This window comes from Carya illinoinensis, chromosome 4 (genome assembly GCF_018687715.1).
Source record: "Carya illinoinensis cultivar Pawnee chromosome 4, C.illinoinensisPawnee_v1, whole genome shotgun sequence".
NCBI classification, from domain to species: Eukaryota; Viridiplantae; Streptophyta; class Magnoliopsida; order Fagales; family Juglandaceae; genus Carya; species Carya illinoinensis.
In genome coordinates, this window is record NC_056755.1 from 11,352,720 (window position 1) to 11,376,320 (window position 23,601).

A 23,601-nucleotide genomic window follows, 5' to 3' on the forward strand; every position below is an offset into this window, starting at 1 on the left:
CTGATAATACTCAGTAGAATTATTCCTCCATGACCTTTTAGTACTCGAAATATATTACTCTTGGATTTTTGCCAATCCAAAGGCATCATTTAAAGAAGTGGGCTTTAATATCCTTATTGGCAATCTAAGTTCATCTTTCACCCACTTAAGAAGAAACTCAATTTATTCTTTTCAGAGATGCCCTTAATTTTATTGAATAGTAATTCAAAATCAACTTTATAAGAGGTTACAGAACTAACATGCTTCAAGAGCGTCAATGCCTCCATAAGATCATCATACGTAGATGATCCAAACCTGACTTGTATAGCTTGAGTGAACTCCTCCCATGAATGAAAAGTTCCAGCTTCACTTGTATCTTGAAACCATATTAAAGCTTTTTCATCCATGTGAAAAGAAGCCATGAATATTATCTACCTAGGTGGCACTTGATGATACAAAAAATATTAGTGGGCCATGTAAATCCAAGCCAATGGATTCTTCCCCATAAATCTTGGAAAATCTAGCTCGATCCTCTTCATAAATGCTCTTTCAACTAGGGGTGTACAGAAAATCGCTAAACCGCCCTAGACCGACCGGAACCGACCTCAGGACGCCGGAACCGGCCGTAATCGGCCAAGAACCGGTCGGCGGTCGAGAGAATTTCTCATGAACCGACATCGGTCGGTTCGGCGTGTGGTTCAGGGATAAATAAACCGCTAAACCGACCGACCGTTAAGCTATATATATATTTTTTTCTTTTTATACATATAAAACGACGCCGTTTCACTTTAATAATTGAAACGGCGTTGTTCTCTGACGTATTAACTTATTCAGTTTAAATATAAACGGCACCGTTTGGCTTAAGCCGTTTGGTATTAGGGTAAAATACCCCTCCTTCCCCCTTCGGCTTTTCCATTTCCGTCTGGCCGCTACAGTTTCTGAAAACAGAAACCCCCCTTCGTCGATCGCTTCTCCTGCGTCTGGCCCTCTCCCGGTCACTGCTCAGCCCCTGCGTCTGGCCCTCTCTCGGTTTCCCAGCCTCTGCTCGACGGCGCGACGCCCCTTCCTCTATCGGTGATTCGGTGTAAGTAAAACCACTTTTAGTTTTTACCAAGTTTCTTTTTTTTTTTTGGATAGGATCTTGCTATTGCTGACCTTAGCTAGATGCTTGCATTTCTCTCATAGTCATATAGATATTGTGCTGCCATTTTATATTTCGCGACTGCAATGAAAGACTTGGCCTATTTATCTTGTTCATCGTAGTCTCGACGGGACCATTCTTAAGCTTGAGTCACCATTGGTTTATGCAAAAGAATAATTGCAGTTTCTATTCATCAACTGACCAGTAAGTAGTAATATCGATATGTCAAAAATAGGCATAGCTGGAAATAATACCAAAGGGACAAATAATTTAAGGGAGACTAAGAAATCAGCAAAGGAGCTTCAGTGTAATTTACAATTTTACTTACAAACTATCAAACAAATAAAGAACAAATTCACTGTGATGGCACAAAGAAAGAGCTGCACCAGGAGATCCAGTGGTGACCTTGCAGTCATGTAGAAAAAGTAACCTATTGAAACTAACATGTCTAGTGCAAATTATTAGTTATTGTTATTTTTATACTTATAAAAAAAAAAAGTTATTGTTATTTTTATCACCATATATTTTACTGTATCAACTATGTTTCTTAATTAATTTTGAAATTAATGTTTCATATGTTAGATGGATTCCTCATCAACTCCAATTGATCTTGATAATGATGAACAAACCGTTAATTTGGGAGAGACCCAAACACCAAAACCTTCAAGTACCCCTAGTAGTACTTGTCCACTTCCTAGGAAACGGAAGGGGAAGGACCCGTCAGTTGTTTGGGATCATTTTACGAGAGTTGAGGGTTGTCCCGTAGATGATCCGAAGGCTAAGTGTAACTATTGTGGCAAGATTTATGCTTGCCACTCAAAGAGGAATGGGACTTCAACTATGCAAAACCACTTATCTGCATGTCCAAGAAATCCTCATAAACACGGGCCTCTAGATAGATATCAACAAACATTGGTGGGCGAGGAAGTTGGAGAGAGTGATAGTAGCGTGGTAAGAAATCTTGTAACCCACAAATATAGTGAAGATGCAGTGAGGTTGGCTATTGCGGAAATGGTAATTATTGATGAATTGCTATTTAGAATTGTTGAAGGACAAGGATTTAAGAAGTTGGTTTGGTTACTTGAACCAAGATTTAAAGTGTCATGCCGTGTTACAGTCGCAAGAGACTGTATGAAATTGTTTACATCTGAAAAGGCCAAGCTTAGAAAGTTGTTTAAAGACGGGGAGATGAGAGTTTCATTGACTACTGATACATGGACATCGATACAAAATTTGAACTATATGTGCCTAACTGCCCATTTCATTGATAATGATTGGAAGTTGAAGAAAAAAATCATAAATTTTTGTTTAATCCCTAATCATCGAGGGGATACAATTGGAAAATATATTAAATCATGCCTCCTTGATTGGGGTATTGATAAGATATTTACTGTCACTGTTGATAATGCTAGCTCAAATGATACTGCAATTTCTTACTTGAAGCATTTTTTGACGAGGAATGTGTTGGGTGGGAAGTATATGCACTTGAGATGTTGTACTCATATTTTAAATCTTGTCGTGAATGAGGGTTTGAAGGAGTGTAATGACGCCATCACAATGGTTAGAAATGCAGTTAGATATGTGTGATCCTCTCCTGCTAGATTAGACAAGTTTAAGAAGTGTGCAGAAAAAGAAAAAATTGATTGCAAAAAATTGTTGTGTCTTGATGTGCAAACCCGATGGAATTCAACTTACATGATGTTGGATGCGGCTGAGAAATTTGAAAAGGCTTTTAGGCGGATGGAGAGTGAGGATTATAATTTTCTATCTCACTTTAATGAGAGACACATAGGGCCTCCTAGAGCTGATGAGTGGGAGACAGTGCGGGTTTTTGTGAAATTTTTGAAGATGTTCTATGATGCCACTTGTCGCTTTTCTGGGTCTCTTCATGTCACGGCAAATACAAGTTTTGTGGAGATTTGCATGCTCCAAAAAGAATTGGTTAGGCTCAGTCAGAGTTCTAATAGTTGTTTGATGAACATGGCCATAATCATGAGAACGAAATATGATAAGTATTGGGGTTCATTGGATAAGCTGAACTTGTTGTTGTTGGTTGTCGTTGTGCTTGATCCTCGAAATAAGTTAGGCCTTCTCACCCGCAACTTGAGAAAAATTTATGATGAGACTCGAGTATTACATTTGGTGTCTAGTGTGAGACAGTTACTATTCGACTTATACGATGAGTACAATGCTACATTTGGTTCTACTTCGAGTAGCCGAGAACATGTGCCCATTTTGACATCTATACCCTCAATAGAAAGTGAAGAAGAGTCACAATTGTATATGGATTGGTATGAGCTAGATAACGAGATTGAATCAACTGCTGCTAAAACAGAGGTGGACCGATATTTATCAGATGGTTGTGAGGCACTCAGTTCATCTTTTGATTTGTTGATCTGGTGGAGACAGAATGAGGTTAATTATCCTTGCAAGGATTGCACGAGATTTGTTAGCCATGCCTGTTTCCACTGTTGCTTCAGAGTCAGCATTTAGTACAGGAGAGCGTGTACTTGATCAGTTTCGGAGTTCATTGGCTCCGAAAATAGTTGAGGCACTTATTTGTACTCAGAATTGGTTACGACATCCGTCGGCGCCAATTGATCTTCGAGAGGCCATGGATAATGTGGAGAGCTTTGTAGTAGAATCTGGTAATGTATTCATTCAATATTAATTTATTTTTATAATTTAATTTCATTTATTTATTGATTATCCAAATTTATTAAAATTTGATGTTTAACTTTAATCTTAATTTGTTTTTTCATATTTATATAGAAATGGGAGCACAATCAGGCGTCACAACTATTGAAGATTGAAGACTTTTTGAATATGGAATGAAGAATTAAAGATCCAAGATTTTAATGTTTAATTTGTGTTAGTTGCTTGTTTATTGCTTAAAACAATTTGTGTTGGTTTGTATTTGTATTAAACATCTACTTATTTAGTGGATACTTTTATTGATTACTTAGTAGTTAGTTATTAACTAACTTATTAGATTTTAAAGTATTATTTAGTAATTATAACTTACTAGTTACTATTATTAGTTTCTAAAACAATATTAGTTTTATTGTTTTAAACTACTAATGAATTTTAAAAATACAAGAATAAAAATTTAAAATATTGTGAATATTGACTAATAAATTCACTACATTGAGTAGAAAAAGTCCAAAATGAGCAAAAAAAGCCTTCTGAAAGGGGCCTAAAAAAGTCCCAAAAGAGTGGCCCAAACCGGCCCAAACCGCTGAACCGACCGTGAACCGATCGGAATCGGTTTCGGCCGGTTCAAGCCCCTTGAACGGTCGGTTCTCGATCGGCAAAGTTGGGTGAGATAGTCTGGTCGGTCGGCGTCGATTCGGCCCTTTACCGAACCGAAAATGTCGGTTTTCAGGCCTACTTTCAACTGCACCAACACCTTCGTTCATATCCCCATTCCTCATAATTTCCTGAGGTTGTTAAAAATTCCTCAGAGCCTATCCCTTAACTTTAGACATATTACAAGAAATTCTTGAAATATGTTGTAGCAATTTTGAAAACTTCTTCTCTTGGTTTTCCCTTTTCAATCTTGCGGTTTCCTGTTGCTGAACCAGAACGACAATAGTATTTTCAATTTGCTTCTGCTGCTGTTCTTGCTCCTATCTCAAATAATTAGAATCCACAATTTGTGTATATGATCGTATGCCTTCCGCCATCCTTTTGACTGCTAATACCAATTATAAGTTGCCCTTCTTCTTCAATGATCCTGATGACTGGTTCAAGGTGGTCACCCTCCAAGAATGTAGCAAGAAGTAGAGAGAGAGATATATAGAGAGAGAGTGAGAGATAGAGAGAGAGTTGGCCTTCTTCCCAACTCGTGGTTGCTTTTATATTCATCAAAACGAATCAAAATGACAACACTTTACTTACAATCCAAGTCCTCTGCAAAACGACATCACTCTACTAAAACTCCTCTAACAATGCCGTTCCATTTACAACACTTAATCACCTTGAAGTAAAACGGCCCAAGATTTACAACACTACACTAATTAAAACGACATCGTATCAATCAACTCTAACAAAACTATCATTTGATACTTCACATAATCAGCCCCCTTCCTGTAATCTGATCTTTCTTCTCTTATCATCTTCCACCACTACATCACTTCTACAACACATGACAAAGTCTTACACACTCATTTTGAAAAAAGTGGAATTTACCATTAAAAAATAATTTACTATTATTATTATTTTTTTATGTAGGTCCAAGATTTATCAATTTTTTTTGTCAAATGAGTGTGCGGAGGCTGTACACCTTAAAACTACAAATATGATTTCTTTTAATTAAAACTCATCATTTTATCAAAATGAAAATATTATAGTTAATGCTTAGAGCTAATTGCCATCCCACTGCCAGTAACTATCCTTAGAGCTAATGCTTAGTATTTGTTATATCTTTCAAGTAACTATCCTTAAAGTTTCATCATCTTGTCTAAGTCCTGAAACTACTAATTAATAATTTCATGCTTTGACCACAGACCAATTGTGAATGATCGGGTAAAGAATTTAGTTGATTTTTGTCTGTCACTGCATGATCTATGGTGTTGCTCCTTTGATCACCTTTATGCCATATGCTATATGATTTTCTCTCTCAAAGTGTAGTCAGATCTCTTAAGTGAAGTCTTTAGACTGCATGCAGATTATATATGTCGACTTCGATTTTGTAATTCGTATTATTTGGAGCTAAAAAACAAGCATGGAAATATTGTTTTTAGTAGTAACTAGTTTGAACTATTTACAAAGAAAATAAAAATGACAGAGTTAGATGATCTCACCGCGATATGTTTGCATTACTTTATCGTCAATAGCTACAATAGTAAAAAAAAAAAGTATGGCCCTAGTTTTCCTGGTATGTCCCTTAGCATCGATGAGAGAGCTTTGAATTTCGTTGTTGAACCACTGATTGCTACTTGTAAGGTTGAAGATGGAGGTAAACATAGTCCCCGACTTTAAAACTTCTTTATGTTCTTTTCGAATCTTCAAACCTCTTTATTCTTACTTGTGCTTCACGCAGATTGTTACGAAGGATACAAAGAATATGATCCCTTGATTTTAAGGTATCTTCTACTGCCTGAATTTTAGAAGTTCATGGAGAATAGGGCAATAATTTCGAGGGTGGGCATCCGTAGATTGATTCAAAGGGTGTCATTTTTGTTGATGCATGAACATTTGTGTTGTAACACCATTCAACTAAAGGAAGCTATTTGACCCAATCCCTTGACTTATCACTTGAAAAACATCTTAAGTACTACTCCATACTCTTGTTCATGATTTCAATTAGTCCATCCATTTGTGGATGGCAGGTTGAGCTAAACTTCAAGTTAGTCCCTTATAACTTGAAGAGTTCTTTCCAAAAAGCGCTTGTGAAAGTTGGATCCCCGTCTCTCATGATAGAATTAGGCATTCCATGCAATTTCAAAATAATTGCAACAACTATTTGGGCAATTTAGAGTTTATATAAGGGTGTGAAACTAGAATAAAATGAACATACTTAAATAACCTATCAGCCACCACCATAATAACTAAATATCCTTTAGAAATAGGCAACCCTTGTATAGAATCAAGAGAAACGTCAATCTAAATTTTTGTAGGAATTGGTAAGGTTTGAAGGAATCTTGCTGGATTCACATTCTCGGATTTATTTTTTTGACATACATCACATTCTTGGATTAAGCTTCTGATTTCACTCTTCATTCCTATATAATAAAATTCAAAGCGAATTATATGGATAGTTTTATGATGACTTGCATGACCACCCCCCAGATTGCTGTGTAGAGCCTGTAAAATCTACAATTTCAGCTCAGGAATGTTGCTAATATATAGTTTGCCTTTGTAGTAAAGCAACCCCTCTAATACCCTATAATTGTTAGGATCCAATCTCCCTTACTCCAATTTCTACAACAACTTCTGCAACTCCAACATAGGAAGCCTTAAGAATGTCCAACCAAGTAGTTGTTGGAATAGTTAGGGCTGCCAATTCTCCTTCTTTAGAATCCACCCTTCTAGACAGTGCATTAGCCACACAGTTGTCCTTTCCTTGCTTATACTTCACTGAAAAATCAAAACTGAGCAACTTGGTGATCCCTTTTTGTTTGAGTGGGGCTCCAACTTGGTGATCTATTCTAGTAGATATTTTAGGCTTTGCTAATCCATTTGCACCTTGAATTTTTATCCCAATAATTAAGATCTCCATTTTTTTTACAGCAAGCACCAAAGCCATCAATTCCTTCTTATAAGTTGACATTTGTAAAGCCTTTCTAAGTATTGCCTAGCTCATAAAAGCAATTGGCCTTCCCAATTGCATTAAAACAACTCCAACACCATACTTACAAGCATCACATTGAATAGTAAAAGGATGAATAAAATCTGGTAGTGCTAAGATCATAGGGTTAGTAACAACTTTTTTGATTTTTTCAAAGGTTTCATTGGATGTTTCAGTCTAGTGAAAGGAATTCTTTTTAAGAGAGAAGTAAAAGGTGCTGCAATAAGATCATATCCCTTAATAAATTTCTTATAATAGCCTGTGAGTCTTAAGAACTCTCTAAGAGACTTTAAACTTGTGGGGAAGGGCCAAATAAGCATAGTATCAATTTTATTAGGGTCAGCCTTAACTCCTTTCAAAATTAAGTGACCAAGGTAGCTAACTTCAGAACACACAAAACTACATTTAGTTTTTTCTGCAAATAATTGATGCTGCTTCAGAATATCTAAAACAATTTGTAAATAAACCAAATGTTCTGAAAAAGTTTTGCTATAGATAAGTATGTCATCAAAAAAGACCAAAATGAATTTATGTAGATGAGGCCTGAAGATGTCATTCATTAGGCCTTAGAAAGAAGTAGGTGCATTGGTAAACCCGAATGACATTACCAAAAACTCGTAATGACCATCGTGAGTCCTAAAGGTAGTCTTTTGGATATCATTAGGATGATCTCAGATTTGATGGTAGCTAGATCTAAGGTCTAGTTTGCTGAATATGGTAGCACTATATAGTTCATCTACAATTGGTATAGGAAATTTTATTTTGATGGTTTCTTTGTTGAGGGCTCTGTAATCAACATAGAGTCTCCAACTACCATCTTGTTTCCTTACCAATAGGACGGGTGAGGAAAAAGGACTTTGATTGGGTCAGATTATACCATTACACAACATTTCCATGACCAACTTTTTAATTTCCAATTTTTAGTAATAAGGATATCTATAAGGACCTACACACATTGGTTTTGTTTCTTTGGGAAGTAAGATGTGATGGTCATGTGTCCTAGATGGGGGTAAACCCTTAGGTTTTTAAAAGACAGATTGATATTGATCAATTAATTCACTCAAAGTAGGGTCAAGTTGAGCAGAAAAAAGAGTAGTTTTTGTGGGTTCCATAAGTTGTATAACTAAGCCCTTTTTTGTCATTTTTCAAAGCTCTACCAAAATTCTCACCTTCTATCAATGATAAATCAGTGGGTGAAATGCCTTGAAGTGTTCTAGTTATACTCATGTATGAGAACTCCATTCAGAGTCTAGAAAAGTCCCATATGATAAGCCCTAAGGACCTTAACCATTGGACTCCCAAGACAGTATCACACCTTCCTAATGCAAGCAAATAAAAACCAGTAGAGTAGAATTTACCATGCATTTGGAGTTGCACTTCAGAACACATTCCTTCACTGCTTAGGGTTGCTCTATTTGCTACCTTTACTATCAATCATTTGGTAGGTTATATCTCAGCTTGGCCTTCTTGGCAATAAAGGGATCCATAAAATATGGTTGCTTCCCGTATCAATAAGGATCACTACTACACATGTGTGCACCTTGCCAATTAACCTCATAGTTCTAGAATTAGGGAACCCCAAGAGTGTATGAATAGAAATTCCTAGTTTTGCTTTGATTATTATTGGTTACTCTTTGAGCTGCCTTCATATTTCTCCTTGTTTTCTCTTGCTGGTTTTGGTTCATCCTCATCACTAGAGTCTTCATATTCCATAATGAATCATTTGGGGGCCTTGCACCTGTGTCTTGGTCCCCATTTCTTGTCATAATTGTAACAAAGACCTTTCTCACACGTTTATCTTATGCAGAGAACTATAGCCCTGGTCATAATTGTAACAAAGATCAGGACTCTTCTCACCCTTCTCACATTCCTTCAATTGAATGTTCTGTGTCCTAATCACCATCAAGATAAACATTGCATAAGAACTATAGCCCTCTTCTCGGGAGAAAGAGAACCAATAGCTAGCCTTGATGGTGGAGCACCCATCTTGACCACCTTCCTTAAGGCTAAAATATTTTCTTCTTGCATCTTAGCCAAACAGAAAGCAACATTTAATGTTTGAGGATTGAGTATATGTACCATGAAATGTCTTCTCTAAGACCACTTAGGAAGCAATTGAGCTTGTATGGCTCAGCTAAGCCCCTTAATTGGTTAGAAAGGACCTCAAATTCTATCTTGTAAGCTTTTACTGTAGTAGTTTGCTTCAATTTAGTAAGAGCCTCCATAGGATCTTCATAAGTTGAAGGACCAAACTACGTTTGCAGCCCCTTAACAAATGCATCCCAACTGTTAATGCCTCTAGAAGCGTCCAAGTCTTGAAACCAAATTAAGGCCTTACCTTCCATGTGAAGGAAGCCAATAAAATTTGATGATGTGGGTTAGTTGGGTGAAAAGCAAAAAACTAGTTTGCTCTATAAATCCACCCTTGTGGATCTTCCCCATTGAACTTAGGGAAATCCAAATAATAGAATGTGTTTGAATTGCCCCATGCTCTTCATATAAGAGATTAACCACTTTTTTCCCTTTTGCATTGTCTTCAAGTTTCTTCCTGCTGCTACACACCAATGCTTCAACATTGTTAGCCACTGCTTGTAGCTGTTAGGCTAAGTCAGATACCAGCTATTGCAAAGATGCTTATTATTGCTGCTGGGCCTCCTGGGCTTGCTTGACTCTCGCAAGAGATTCAACAAGTTGTGAATGGTGTGTACTAGCTCCACCTTCCGTCATGGATCAACCTGCTCTGTATACCATTGTTATGTATAATGTAAAAGTAGTAGAGAAAATAGAACAATTGGTTGCTTTGAAGGAACCAAATCCTCCACATTAATGTTTTTGCCAGAATCAACTTGGCTTTCTCATTGATAACTACAAATTAAATACAACTCGGGAAATAACCACCAGCCAACATTCGCTAGATTTTAGCACCACTACTAACGACATACAGGACTACTACTAACAATATGAAGGATATAACGATAAAATAGCAAAATGATGTTGCCAAATTCTTAAGGCTTATTTGCAGCCCAAGACTCAGTAGAAGATGCACTAACAATTGATTGGACTCTTAACAAATAACACATTAAACAAAATAGAGATAATCTTCCCACAAGAATATTCGCTATTCTTCTATCAATGGAGTCGAATGGTAGCCTTCCACGTAGATCCCATGTGAACCCAATGGTAGACCGCACTGCATAGGAAGAAAAAAAATTTGGTCATTCTCTCTATCCTCTTTCCCCCTCTCTCTCTCTTTCTCTCTCCTTCCCTAGAAAGCCTTCGAGGAGCAGGGGGCATTCAACTAAAACCCACTCCTGATCTTGGATTCCTCGTAGACCGAAACCATTTTGATCCAACTCCGTTGTTCGTAAGTCACCATCTCTCTCTCTCTCTCTCTCTCTCTCTCTCTCTCTCTCTCTTCGAGAAAATTTTCAACAATAAAATTCTCATAATCATAAAGAGAATCTCGAAAATTCGTTTCATAAACTAAAACTCACCAACAAAAGAAAAAAGTGAAATAAAGAGGAAAAATAGAGATTTGCAGGATATTGGTAAACTGAATATCAGCTTCAAGGGCGTTCAGGAAATCATTGAAAGACTTGATCATTTTTATCTGATTAAAAACTCATTCACCGACAGCTTACCCAATAATCCAAACACACTCCACCACCCATTCACTCCCACCTCAACGGCTATAAACCACCAATATCCATAAAATCGAAATACACTCAAATCAACCTATTCACATACTTAAATCAATGGCCCAATCAATAGCTTTTGTTTTATTTTTACCCTTTTTCTTTTAGATAACAATATTTTGGGCTTAACAGCGTCATGTCGTCCCAGAAATTCTTGCACTTTTAAGTGGTTTCGGACGCAGGGAGAGAGATGGATGTGGGACTAGCTTGGCTTTGGCTTGGAACACATGTAATAGTAATGTGTGACTATGGTGGGTTGCATCGGTTTGGTCTAGAGCTCCTCCACTGGGACCAGATGTCGTACCGCGTGCGGTAACATGCATTTAAAGTGAGATAAAATGGGTTGATGGTTGTAAGGAGAGAAGAACACACAGGTGTCAAAGTCCCTAATTTCTTATTTAGCTATGGTGCGATGCGGTTCAGAATTGAAGATGTGTACTTAGTGATTTGTCTACTCACTATTAGTTTCCATCAAACTCAACTTATCGGATCAGCCTTCCAAAGAGGAACAGAACAAAATAACAATAACTAAACTAGTCAACTATTGATAATGGCCAACCAACTAAGCCTAGACTGCCGAACACTACACCATCCTTAAACATGAACCAAGCCCACCACCACAAGGCTTGTGGCCAAGCTTGGCACATGACAACCGTGCCCAGCGGCCACCTATTGGGGACCTCGATCAAGCCCTCACACACTAAGGGTTCTATCCTCTCCTTGTTGCTCCTTGATTGACCGATTGGATTCCTTTGCTTAGTCTTGATCACGTGTAGCCCAATATGGGAGCTTTGGTGAATGAAGGCTAGTGTTTGGTGGTGGGAACAATGGTGGTGTATGGGCTATGGTGATCTCGGGTATGGTGGTAATGAGGCACGTCAAAGGTTCTTTTGGGTGTTAGGTGCTACTTGAATGTTTAGGGTTGGAAGATGGGTGAATGAGGCTAGGGTTTGATGTGGGTTTTGGCCAAGGGTAGTAGGGGAATTCTGCTAGGGCTTAGATGGATGGTGATCTCCGAAATTATTGGGATTGGAATGGGTTTGAGTGGATGGTGATCTCCTAAATTGTTGGGATTGGAATTTGAATTCCGATTTGGGATGGGTTGGCTGAATATAGGGATAAGGATAGGGTTGGATTTGATTTGGTTGGGGATGATATGTGATTGAGTCAATTAAGGGATAATGACTAATCAAATAATATATGGAAAGATAAGGTGGGGGTGATATGGGAAGTAGGGTTTCGGTCAAGCCAATTAGGCTATGGCCGAATGGCTCTTTATGGTAATTAGGGCTTTGAGTGATGGGTGGCTATGGAAAATGATATGGGCGTGTAAGGTAAGTGTTTGGGCTAGGGTTGGCTGACTAGGGTGTTTGGCAAATGGGAATCTTTAAGAAATTTCAAGGAAAAATTATGAACATGCAAGAAATTACATGAACAAAAAAACAACTTGAAGAATTAAGCACAAGGCCAAAAATCCCAACGAAGGATTCAACTCTATACAATACCACTCCAATCAATAACACTTCACAACAATCACAAAGAAAATAAACTCCAAAGAACAAAAGATAACCAATAAACTTTGATTCACGAATTGCACAAAGATTGAAATGAAACCTCAAATGATAAATAAAGATAAATAGAATCACACATATTCACGAATTGCAAGATGTGATCCTTCTCCTTGGGGATTCACAAATTGGATCCCAAGAAGCCCAAGTGTTAAGCACCAAATAGAGAATCCTAGGCACAATGGCCAACCACACAAGGCAAATGTCAAATGTTCCAAAAGATGCAAATGAAATGACCAAGGGTCCTATTTATAAAGCTTACAAATTGGAAACCCCCAAAAGTTTCATAGCAAATTAAATTAAATAAATAAATGAAGTAAATAAAATAAATATAATGGATAAAAGGCCCTATGGTGGCCGTGACAAGCAAGGCCCATGGTGGGCTAGGATGGTGCATGGCCCATGGTTGGGCTAGTCTTCGTCCGGTTTGATGGCTGACTGTATGGCATGGCATGGTGCCATGTGTTGGTTTGGTGGTGGGCACGGCATGATGCTGTGTGTGGCCTGCTGATGGTGGCATGGCAAGGTGCCAAACCTAGGCTTGATGGTGGGCACAGGGTGGTGTCGTGCTGTTGTTGTGAGGCCCAGTCAAGTGGCTTGGGCGGTGGTCCTGCATGGCCCAGGCTAGTGGCTTGGGTAATGGGCATGCATGGCCCAAGTTGTTGGTTTGGGCGCTGGGATTGCAAGGCATGGGCTAGAGCCTTGCGCTAGATGACATGCCACTTGCCTTGCCTACAAGGCATGAGTTGGAGCTGTGCACTGGATAACCTGGCTAAGTGGTGCTGGGGCGCGCATGCACAAGGAAATGCGCAAGCATGCATGCAAGGATTGCTTGCGGCCAGTAACTTCCATGGGCGCCTGCTGCCTATCTGGGCATGAGCCAAGGCATGCATGCAGGCTAGCCATATAACTGTCCTGACCCTCCAAGAGCTGTGTCGAGGTGTGGCCCCGGGCAATCCTCCCAAGGGTTGTGACACCACCACCGTGAGTTCCTCTCTCCCCATCTCAGCTTTTCTCTCTCCATCTCTTCTTCCGACAGCTTGCCCCTCTCCGCATCTCTCTCTCTCTGGCGCCCTCTTTCTCTCTCTGGCAGCCCCTCTCTTCTCTCCTCTGTGTTACGCACCTCGCAAGTTACCAAGCGCCGCCTCCTCCCGCTCATGGTCTAATGCATCACACCAATAACTACTCTGCCTGTCCCTCTCTCTCTCTCTCTCTCTCTCTCTCTCTCTCTCTCTCTCTCTCTCTCTCTCTCTCTCTCTCTCTCTCTCTCTCTCTCTCTGTAACTCCTCAGTCTCTCCCTCCTACAGATGCTCTCTCTTTAGGTTTTAGACCGCAACCGACAGCAGTCACCGAAGCCAACGTGCGCCTCTCCCGGCCAAGTAAGGCTATAATCGAGCTAAGTCGAGCCGATTTTTGGCTTGCCGAGCTCGACTCAACTCAAAATACTTGAGCCCGAACTCGAGATTTTTTTTAATTATTTGTTCGAGCTCGACTTGATAACTTAAATTCTCAACTCGAGCTCGTCCCACAAACGAGTTCAAGTTGAGTCGAGCGTGAATTTTTTTTTTTGGAATAAGATTTAATAATTAATAAATTAAATGAATAAAAAAAAGTAATATTGAATTTATACAACTAACAAGTAGAAGTTCTATTAAATTATAAAATTTATAAATATTATACATATGAAGTATATTCACTATATAGACATAAGTAATTAGAATACATATTATATATTTAATTATAAAAGTAGTATGCTTATATTATTAACTAATACATATATACATGCTCTATCCACAACAGTCTATAGATCATGCTCTATCCATGCTTAAGGAGTCTCGAGAAGCCCAAGTCAGTAGCAAACAGAACATGGTAAGGGACATGAAATGGAAACCCCCCTACAGGTGTCCTAAAAATCAATACGGATGAAGCTTTGTTTCAAGGATGCTGCAGTACGGGTGTGGGAGTTATCTTGAGGGATGAGAAGGGTAAAGTTATACTGGCTGCGTGTCACAAAGAACCAGAGTTCTCTGATCCTATGGAAGTGGAGCTTCTTGCCATTTTGAGGGGTCTACAGATATGTGTCCCGTTGGGTATCAATAATCTGATTGTGGAAACTGATTCATTGCTCAGTATTAGGGCCTTAACAACAGAAGGGGAGTCAATGTCTCCACATGGCAACCTGATCTACTCCATCCTTGGCCTTTCAAAACAGCTACCCAAAGTGATTTTCCAACATGTTGGCAGAGAACACAATGCAGCAGCTAATGGTTTAGCAAAACTAGCAAGATTTGTAGAGGATTCAACAATTTGGTGGGAATCAACTCCCGAGTGTATTTCCCAAATTGTTTGGCATGAGGCCAGCTTGTAATTCTCTTGATGACTCTTTTAATGAATGTGAGTTGTTATATAAAAAAAAAAATACATATATACATGCATACATGTATGTATATATTTATCAATATATAAATGAGTTTTAATCGAGTCGAGCTAACGAGTCGACTTGAGCATAAACGAGCTTTAGTCGAGTCAAGTCGAGTTTTGTTGGGTATGTGTCATTTACAAATCGAGCGGGTATCTATTTTCACGAACGAGTTTTTTTTTTTTTTTTTTCACGAGTCGAGTTCGATTCGAGTTTAATTGAACAAGTACCGAACAGGCTATCGAGCAGATTAGTTCATTTACAACCTTACGGCCAAGTTATGGGTATATCCTCTTAAAGCTGATCTCTTGAAATGATACCCATTTGTGAGAGATATTTTGGATACAGCTTACAAGTTATGAATTTTTTAAAGTGTAACTACTTCCCTGATCATAGAATGTGTCTCAATGAACAAGATTTATATTACCATATCTGGAGAGCTAATACATAAATGTTCTTTATCTTGGGGTAGAAGGCCGATACAAGAGGAAACTGTTTTGCTTTGACAATTATCTCGTTTGAAAAACGATTAATGTGTGCCGTTTCTTCCAGAAGCTTTCAGCTTTATTCTCTCTCAAAATCCTCTACTAGACTTCAGTGCCGTTTCATTTATGTTCGTCGCTTCAAAACCCAGATCACATTTTCCAAGACCGATTACCCGAAACTCACTGACAATGACTCACAACTGCTCCATTTCCTTTCCGAACATAGTCTTCCGGATGCACGTAATATGCTTGAAGAATTGTCTGTTGGAGAGCGGCATGGCCGGATCCGTCTTTGGACTTCGTTTCTGTCGAAGTACTCGAAGAGTGGCTTTGTTGATGAAGCCCGGGCTCTCTTTGATATCATGCCCGAGAGGAATGTTGTTACTTATAATGCGATGTTGTCTGGGTACGTGCAGAGTGGAAGGTTGAGTGGGGCTTGGTCATTCTTTGGCGAGATGCCAGAAAGGAATGTTGTGTCGTGGACTTTAATGCTTTGTGGGTTGGCGGATGCAGGGAGGATAGATGATGCGAGGAGGTTATTTGAGGTGATGCCAGAAAGGAATATTGTGTCCTGGAATTCTATGTTGGCAGGCTTGATTAGGAACAAGGATTTGGAGGAAGCAAGTCTGCTTTTTCAACTAATGCCAGATAAGAACATAGTTTCTTGGAATGCCATGATTGCGGGGTATGTTGAGAATGGTAGAATAGAAGAAGCAAAAGCATTGTTTGATGAAATGGAAGAGAAGAATGTGGTCACTTGGACTAGCATGATGGCTGGTTACTGTAGGGTGGGTAATGTGGATGAGGGGTATAGTCTGTTTCAAAGAATGCCTGAGAGGAACATTGTCTCTTGGACAGCCATGATCAGTGCATTCACTCGGAATAGCTTATATATAGAAGCTTTGTCGCTTTTTCTTGAAATGAGAGGGGATTTTGAAGTAAAACCAAATGGAGAGACTTTCATTTCACTTGCCTATGCTTGTGCAGGTGTAGGTTTTGCTCGTCTTGGCATGCAATTGCATGCTCAACTGATTATTAAAAGTTGGGACCATGATGATTATGATGGCAGGCTATATAGGAGCCTCGTTTACATGTACTCTACTTTTGGTATGATGGACTTTGCACACTCTATTTTTATGAAAAACCCAGATAAACGTTCTTATAATTCTATGATCCATGGCTATATTCGTACAGCGCAGCTGGAAAAGGCTCAACATTTGTTCGACTTGGTACCCATCCGAGATAAGATCTCATGGACTTCTATGATTAAGGGCTATTTTGATGTTGGCCAAGTATCGAAGGCCTGTCATCTGTTTCATAATATGCCTCAAAGAGATGCAGTTGCGTGGACTGCAATGATTTCAGGACTTGTTCAAAATGAGCTTTTCGCAGAAGCTACCTGCTTATTCTCAGAATTGCGAGTCCATTGTGTTTTACCTCTGAATTCTACATATTCTATTCTTCTTGGAGCAGCAGGTACACTGTCATATCTTGATCAGGGAAAGCAGTTGCATTGCATGCTGATAAAAACATTATATGAATTTGACTTGATTCTTGAGAATTCTTTGATCTCAATGTATGCAAAATGTGGGGAGATAGGTGATGCACACATAATATTCTCAAATATGACTTCTCGGGATTTAATTTCTTGGAATTCCATGATCATGGGGCTTTCACATCATGGGCTGGCAAATGAAGCCCTCAAGATCTTTGAAGACATGCTTAGATCTGGGGCCCACCCAAATTCTGTTACTTTCTTGGGTGTCCTATCAGCATGTAGCCATGCAGGGCTGGTCAGTCAAGGGTGGGAGTTATATAATGCCATGAGTGATGTTTATGCAATTCCAAAAGGTTTAGAGCATTATATTTGCATGATTAATCTTTTGGGCCGAGCTGGGAAACTAAAAGAAGCAGAGGAGCTAGTCCTTAGACTACCTCTTGAACCAGATCGTGCTGTTTGGGGTTCATTGCTTGGAGTATGTAGTTTTCATGAGACAACTACCGAGATTGCTAGACGTGCAGCCCAGCGACTCTTTGAGCTGGATCCTTTAAACGCAGCTGCCCATGTAGTGCTCTGTAACATATACAGAGCAAAGGGTTGGCATGTTGAGGGGACAATGATAAGAAAGAAGATGCAACTGGAGGGTGTCAAAAAGGTTCCTGGCTGCAGTTGGATTCTGCTGAAAGGGAAGGCTCATATTTTCCTGTCAGGAGATAAAATACCCCCACAAGTGGATGTGATGCTATCTGTCTTACATGGGACAGCAAGTGATCATAAGAAAGTGGGTGAAACATATGAAGTGTGGGGAAGTTTGACCCATCATCGCTAAGGACACACTCAAACTTATGACCTTCAATCTCAGTAATCAACTTGTCAGAACATCTGTTTGTCAACATGTTCATTCTCTTTGAGAATACAGCCTTTCCTTTCCCGTGTCCTATGAAATAGCTAATATGTGAGTTTTCTTATTTGTCATGCATATAAACATCTTATGATAATCTTTCCTGTACTTTGTATGTTCTGAGCAGGCACCACTCTGTTCTTCCCAATACAAATTTCATATATTGATTGATAGTGAATAGAATGTGAACTAAGATCAGTTGTGAAATCACAACTAGATATTTTAAACATGTGTGAAAACTGTTCTGGATCATGGGGAGACTGGTGGCTGAACTCCATTTTCAAACTGTACCAAGAGCATCCAAATTTTTTGCTGCTTCTCCCTTCCAGGTTTTGGAATGTTACCCTTGCAAATGCACCAGATTATAGCAACTTGGGAAGATTTATGCACTGCTTTGAGTTTTGGTAGGCTCAACTTTGGACTTGGGAGCATGTTTGAGAAGTGAAGGTAGACAGAGGAGCAGCGACTAGTTGGGAAAAAAAGTTAAGAGAATGGTGTAAATACATTTGGTGGCGAAGGTGTGGTTAGGGACAATGTAGGCCATAGTGCGTTTGAGACACGAAGGTAGGGAGAGGACTAGTGAAGAGTTGTAAAGAGGGAGTTGGAAGATAAAGCACAGTAATGGAGAGTAGAAGACGGTTGGTTACGAAGGGGGTGGGGATGATGTGGGCCATTTCAAAACTTAGAGGCCAAGAAACTGTTTCTTGGAGCTTTTTGTATGAGAGGAAGGAAGAAAGAAAGTTTAGAAATGTAAAATTCCATACTGAGTGATGAGTGTAGGTGGTGTATGGGATCCTACATTGCTTTGGAAAATTTGTGATGCCCAAGCCACATTTGGTCCATACTCCAAATTCCAAAAGGACTGGTCAAAGGTACAATTGGAGCCTTATTGGAATCATTATAAAAAGCAAGAATTTATCCCTCCAAGCAATGTGAGATCCCATTCATAATCGTGACACTCATTAGTCAGTGTGGGGGGATCACAAGAAAGAATATCATTTCTTCTTTCTGGGTACTTACCGTGTAGAAAGAATATTTTTTGTTTAAATGAGTCTACCTAACATTAATGCTTAATAAATCAATTGATCGATCCATCCCAAAATCTATGGCCCAACCTATTTTTACAAGCAGGACCATATCAGAAAAATTCATTGGGAAATAAATCTATCCCTTACCATGTTGTGATTTGAAACTAACCTTCCTTAGAAATAAATTAATGGGGATTCTCCACCTTTGTGGTCCCCGATAGGCATTATAATCAAATGGTTAATCTTGTTTGTATAGGTAGGTTAAACTCCTTCACAATCGTCATAGCCTAAGGTCCAAACTGTTCATGCCCATGCCAATGGACCCTCCTAGAAACAGCTCTCCTTATTTGAAGTTTTTGGATAAGTGAAACAGCTCTCCTTTATTTACTAGAAAGAGAAATTGGAAGGAAGTAATTTCCAATTTGGGCAGCATATTTCTGAGAGACTACTTGTGAAAGACCCTAACGCACAATAGCCTTGAGAAAGGGCAGATGTATAGAACCTTCAACAAGGTAGTGCTTTTGCAACTCTTTCAAAATGGAATCTATTCCAAACATATATGCCATGGTTTCTTACTTTGACAGGGTACAAATATCTGAATCAGATATTTGTAGATACCTTCTCAGACCTATTGCCGATAATATATTTATGTATGGATAGGTAGATGTTGTGTGTATAAATTAATAAATTGCATGGGAAAGAAATGAAAAAAATTCTAGGTGAAGTTGTAATAAGTAAAATTAAATTAAATGTGTTTGTGGAGTTGTGTCAATTATCAATGTTTTTTTGGTTTATTGTATTCTGTCAATCAAGATTCATCACTTCTTGAAGAGTCTGAATTTATGGCATAGAAGTGTGTGAATGCAAATGGACACAATTTGATATTTATATTGACCGGTTTCTGTCTGATATCTTTCGTATTAGACTGGGAAGTTGTGATATGTAGTCAAGCTGCTGATATTGGCAATTGAAGCTGTTAATAGATTCTGCTGCTTCTATGTTGGTAATTCTAATGGGTTTAAAATCCTTTTTTTTAGTTGGTTGAAAATCAAATGCAGTAATATTGTCTTTCCTTCACGTTCAAGGCCATTGATATTGAATGATGGTGGCGGCTTCAACTTCAGGGTCCAAGTCACTTATAGAATATCTGAAGAGATATGAGAGCAATGATGAGGAAGGAAAGGAAAAGAAAAAAAGGATGAAGAATGTGGTCCAAAGTAAACCAGATGTAAAAGGTGTTTTAGTCGTGGATGAAGATCCAGTTTGTCACAAACCAGTTAATCTTGAAGAGGAAAACAATGATGATTCAGCTGGTAAAAGCCATTACATTTTGGCTTCTTGTATATGGTGTTCCATATCTAGTTGAGTTTGTTATTATGGTAATAAGAAAATTTTCTGCCGTTTGATGTAGTTGAAGAGAAGCCACAAGTTGATGAGGACATTGAGGTTAAGCAGATGAAGAGGCTCAAACAACTGAAGGCTATGCGGCCATATAATGCCATATCAGAGGATGGAAGTGGTTGGGTTTCTCTCTCTCCCAAAGCTGCTAATTCTAATGACCCAAACCCTGATATGTCACCACCAGGTAAGCCGGCAATCCTGAATGACACACCTTCACCGGAACATGAACTGAAGCCAGCAGATTTTGGCAGAGGTAGCGCTGATTTGTCACCTTCAGGACAGCAGCTGAAGCACCAACAGAACGATACAACATCTGACTTTCCTGACATTTCTCCTCCTAGACAGAGGAGTCATGGTTCTTTGTGCCAAGATGACTTCCAGGCTTCTCCAGGGTCAGAAGCCCCAAGGAAAACCAGGGAGGATTTTCGGATTACTAGGTCATCTGATCTTTCCCCTCCATGTAAACGTTCAACTGAAACCAATGCTTTGTGTGCATCTTTGCTTCAGGATCTTTCTCCACCGAGAAAAAGCCGAAAGGAAGCTGCTGTGAATGAGCAACATAAAACGGGTCTGCTTACTGGCAAAGAGATCAGTGAAGAGATTGCTAGAACTAAGAAGACTGATTGGTTGAGGTAAAACTGACACTTCCGGATTATATTATTCCGCCCGGTCCTTTTAAGTTTATGTTCAGTGAATATAAGTTGTTTATTGTGTCTGATATTCATGCCTCTCTGTAGGTTTAAAGAGATGGATCCATCTATAAGTGGTCAAGGTGCAGAACCTGTATAAGTGGTCAAGGTGCAGGAGAAAGTATATTGAAGGAAGACTTTTTGAAGTCAAGGCAGAAAGTAAAAGTAGAAGAGAAGCCCAAGGTACTTTGGAATAGAACCTTAAACCTGTCATGTGTGAGGAGCGGTATAGTGAGTTTATAAAATTCTTGTGAGTATTTTATACCTCAAACCTGTCTTGTGTACTTGGCTTCTCCTATTTTTAATAAAATTCCTATTTACCGATCAAAAAAGATAAAAATGTGTGAGGAGTGGTATAGTGAGTATTGTGCGTCATGTTTGACCAGTGAATAATGTCTTGATCCAGATTCTGCTGGAAGTTTTAGTAATTGACCATTAATTTGATAATAATAATTATTATTTATGGCAACCATCATCATCATCGTAATGGTCAACATTCATTAATTTTGCTAGTTTTATGAGGTTCGCGAAATTTTTTTCTTTTCTTGGATTATCATTTCCCCCTTCTCTTCTTGCTCTGTTTTCTTCTTGGTGTGGGAGATATGTAGAATATCCGTGCAAACTGCTAATTAATAAAGATCTTCTTACTTATAAAAAGAAATGTAGAATATCAGTGCAAGCTGCTGATGGCAAGAGACGTCTGATGATCATGTTGAGAGATTTACAGTTCTAGCGATCATTACGACATTATATCTGTCCCTCCCTTCTTCCTTCTTTCTGTTTTCTTTTGTTGGTAAATGTCAACTTTTACCCTTGAGCCCATGTTACTCAATTATGCTGACAAGTGCCACTGTGGCCCTTCAGTATTTTTCATGTTTCATCATAAAAGAAATTTCCATTCTATTACAAGAATTACAATTCTCATGAATGAAGGAAATTGGTGTTTCTAACAGATATATTAGGATAAAGAGTGCATGTGCATATGCATAGGCGTTTCTTTTTTCTTTGTTTTTTCCCCTTTTACATTTCCCAAATCTTGCAAGAACTTAATTGTGGAAGGGATAGATTCAGGTTGTACAAATTGCAGTCTGATGATGTTTGTGACTATGAAAAATTTTCCTTTTCTTGTTCTTTTAGTCTCTTATGAGGCTTTGGTGCTAATGTTACAGTAATTCTGCTAGTTGTCAAAGAGACTTGGTGGTTATCAATACAAATGACTATTATTAAGCTTGGCAGACACTCTGAAATTCTATTATGGAAGGTGTTAAACCATGAGATTGTAGAGGATGTAAAACTTGCGTATATAATATGTTAAGTTCATCATAGTTATGGGCTCGGGCATCTTTTTAGTTTTAATATTGTAGCTTGAGTTTGAAGCTTCTTTCTTTAAAAAATAAATGCTGTCCCTTTTCTTTAAGTTGAAGAGTAAATTTTCATTTCTTGTGCATTTTAACCAGGAGAAGAAGTTGGAATGGGGGAAGGGCTTGGCTCAAAAGCAGGAAGCTGAAGCTAAGCTGCAGGAATTGGAACTTGAGAAGGAAAAGCCATTTGCACAAACCAGGTAAATCAAAGATATTAGATTTTTTTTTTATGGGGAAAAAGACCAGATTTTAAGGTTTGCATCTTTGTGCTGACATTTTTTATTTGCATATTTAGATGTTCTATTGTGTCACATACATCTGGGCTTCTTGTTTATATGATATTATACTAGGGGAAATATAGTTCACCACAATAATGGGTGTATTTTTTTACAATTGTAATAATGGGCTTGTTGTTGCTGGCCTGGTATAATTCTGTTCCTTTATTGTACCCAAGTAAATTTTTGCTTTATAATGGTATGATCAAATGTTGGGCTATCTTGATGATTTTGTGCTCAATATGATGGTGTAATCATGGTGTATTGTGGAAATACACATGTATGAAATTGGACATAATTAACTTTTGTAAGAAAAGAAATGTTCTTAAAAAAAAAAAAAAAAAAAAAATCTCTATGAAACATTAAGTATGCTTGACTACTTGGCTATCCATCTTCGGTTTAACTAAGGCACTACACAGTACTTTCAACTCTTCTTTTGTGTACACGTAGTGGCGTGTTGGAATTGATAGACTGATTCTCTGATGCAGGGATGATCCAGAACTAAACAACATGCTGAAGGAGAGATTAAGACGGGGTGATCCCATGGTGCATTTGGTGAAGGTAAGTTATTGACTGTCTTATTTTTTGCTTCCAAAATTATAGAATTGATTTCTTATTCAACATCTCTCTGACATAGTGCAGAAAAAGCATCCTGAAATGGTTCTCCCAAAACTAGGGGATAGTGAGAAGATGAAGGAATCAGGGTTTGTTGTTCCCCAGGACATTCCTGCCCACAGCTGGTTAAAAAGAGGATTAGATGCTGCACTAAATCGATATGGCATAAGACCAGGAAGACACTGGGATGGAGTTGACCGTAGTAATGGTTGGTTCACCTCTACCATTCTTGAGCCAGATATTTCTTATTT

General features: G+C 38.6%; 2 protein-coding genes across 5 annotated transcripts; both read left to right on the forward strand.

Moving 5' to 3' along the window:
- Nucleotides 1–15,390: 15,390 nt before the first annotated feature.
- Nucleotides 15,391–20,274, forward strand: LOC122307403 (pentatricopeptide repeat-containing protein At1g32415, mitochondrial). 4 transcript variants are annotated; one of them, XM_043120292.1, is made up of 3 exons: nucleotides 15,391–16,686; nucleotides 16,774–18,035; nucleotides 19,934–19,996. In XM_043120292.1, the coding sequence occupies exons 1-2, from the start codon at nucleotides 15,627–15,629 to the stop codon at nucleotides 17,907–17,909; spliced, it is 2,196 nt and encodes a 731-aa protein (XP_042976226.1). In that variant the 5' UTR covers nucleotides 15,391–15,626; the 3' UTR covers nucleotides 17,910–18,035; nucleotides 19,934–19,996. The 4 variants fall into 4 exon arrangements, with proteins under 4 accessions (XP_042976226.1, XP_042976223.1, XP_042976224.1 ...); XM_043120289.1 differs by lacking the exon at nucleotides 19,934–19,996 and adding an exon at nucleotides 20,134–20,274 and having other exon boundaries at nucleotides 15,393–18,035; XM_043120290.1 differs by lacking the exon at nucleotides 19,934–19,996 and adding an exon at nucleotides 20,095–20,234 and having other exon boundaries at nucleotides 15,393–18,035.
- Nucleotides 20,112–23,515, forward strand: LOC122306240 (BUD13 homolog). The gene is made up of 6 exons (XM_043118675.1): nucleotides 20,112–20,322; nucleotides 20,421–21,042; nucleotides 21,156–21,282; nucleotides 22,557–22,660; nucleotides 23,224–23,296; nucleotides 23,373–23,515. The coding sequence occupies exons 1-6, from the start codon at nucleotides 20,112–20,114 to the stop codon at nucleotides 23,409–23,411; spliced, it is 1,176 nt and encodes a 391-aa protein (XP_042974609.1). The 3' UTR covers nucleotides 23,412–23,515.
- The last annotated feature ends 86 nt before the right edge of the window (nucleotides 23,516–23,601 follow it).

Coding starts and splice junctions, on each gene's coding strand:
- LOC122307403 (XM_043120289.1), top strand. CDS start 15,627: ATGTGTGCCGTTTCTTCCAGAAGCTTTCAGCTTTATTCTCTCTCAAAA.
- LOC122306240 (XM_043118675.1), top strand. CDS start 20,112: ATGGTGGCGGCTTCAACTTCAGGGTCCAAGTCACTTATAGAATATCTG. Junction 20,323..20,420: donor AAACAATGATGATTCAGCTG/GTAAAAGCCATT, acceptor CGTTTGATGTAG/TTGAAGAGAAGCCACAAGTT. Junction 21,043..21,155: donor AAGAAGACTGATTGGTTGAG/GTAAAACTGACA, acceptor GTAGGTTTAAAG/AGATGGATCCATCTATAAGT.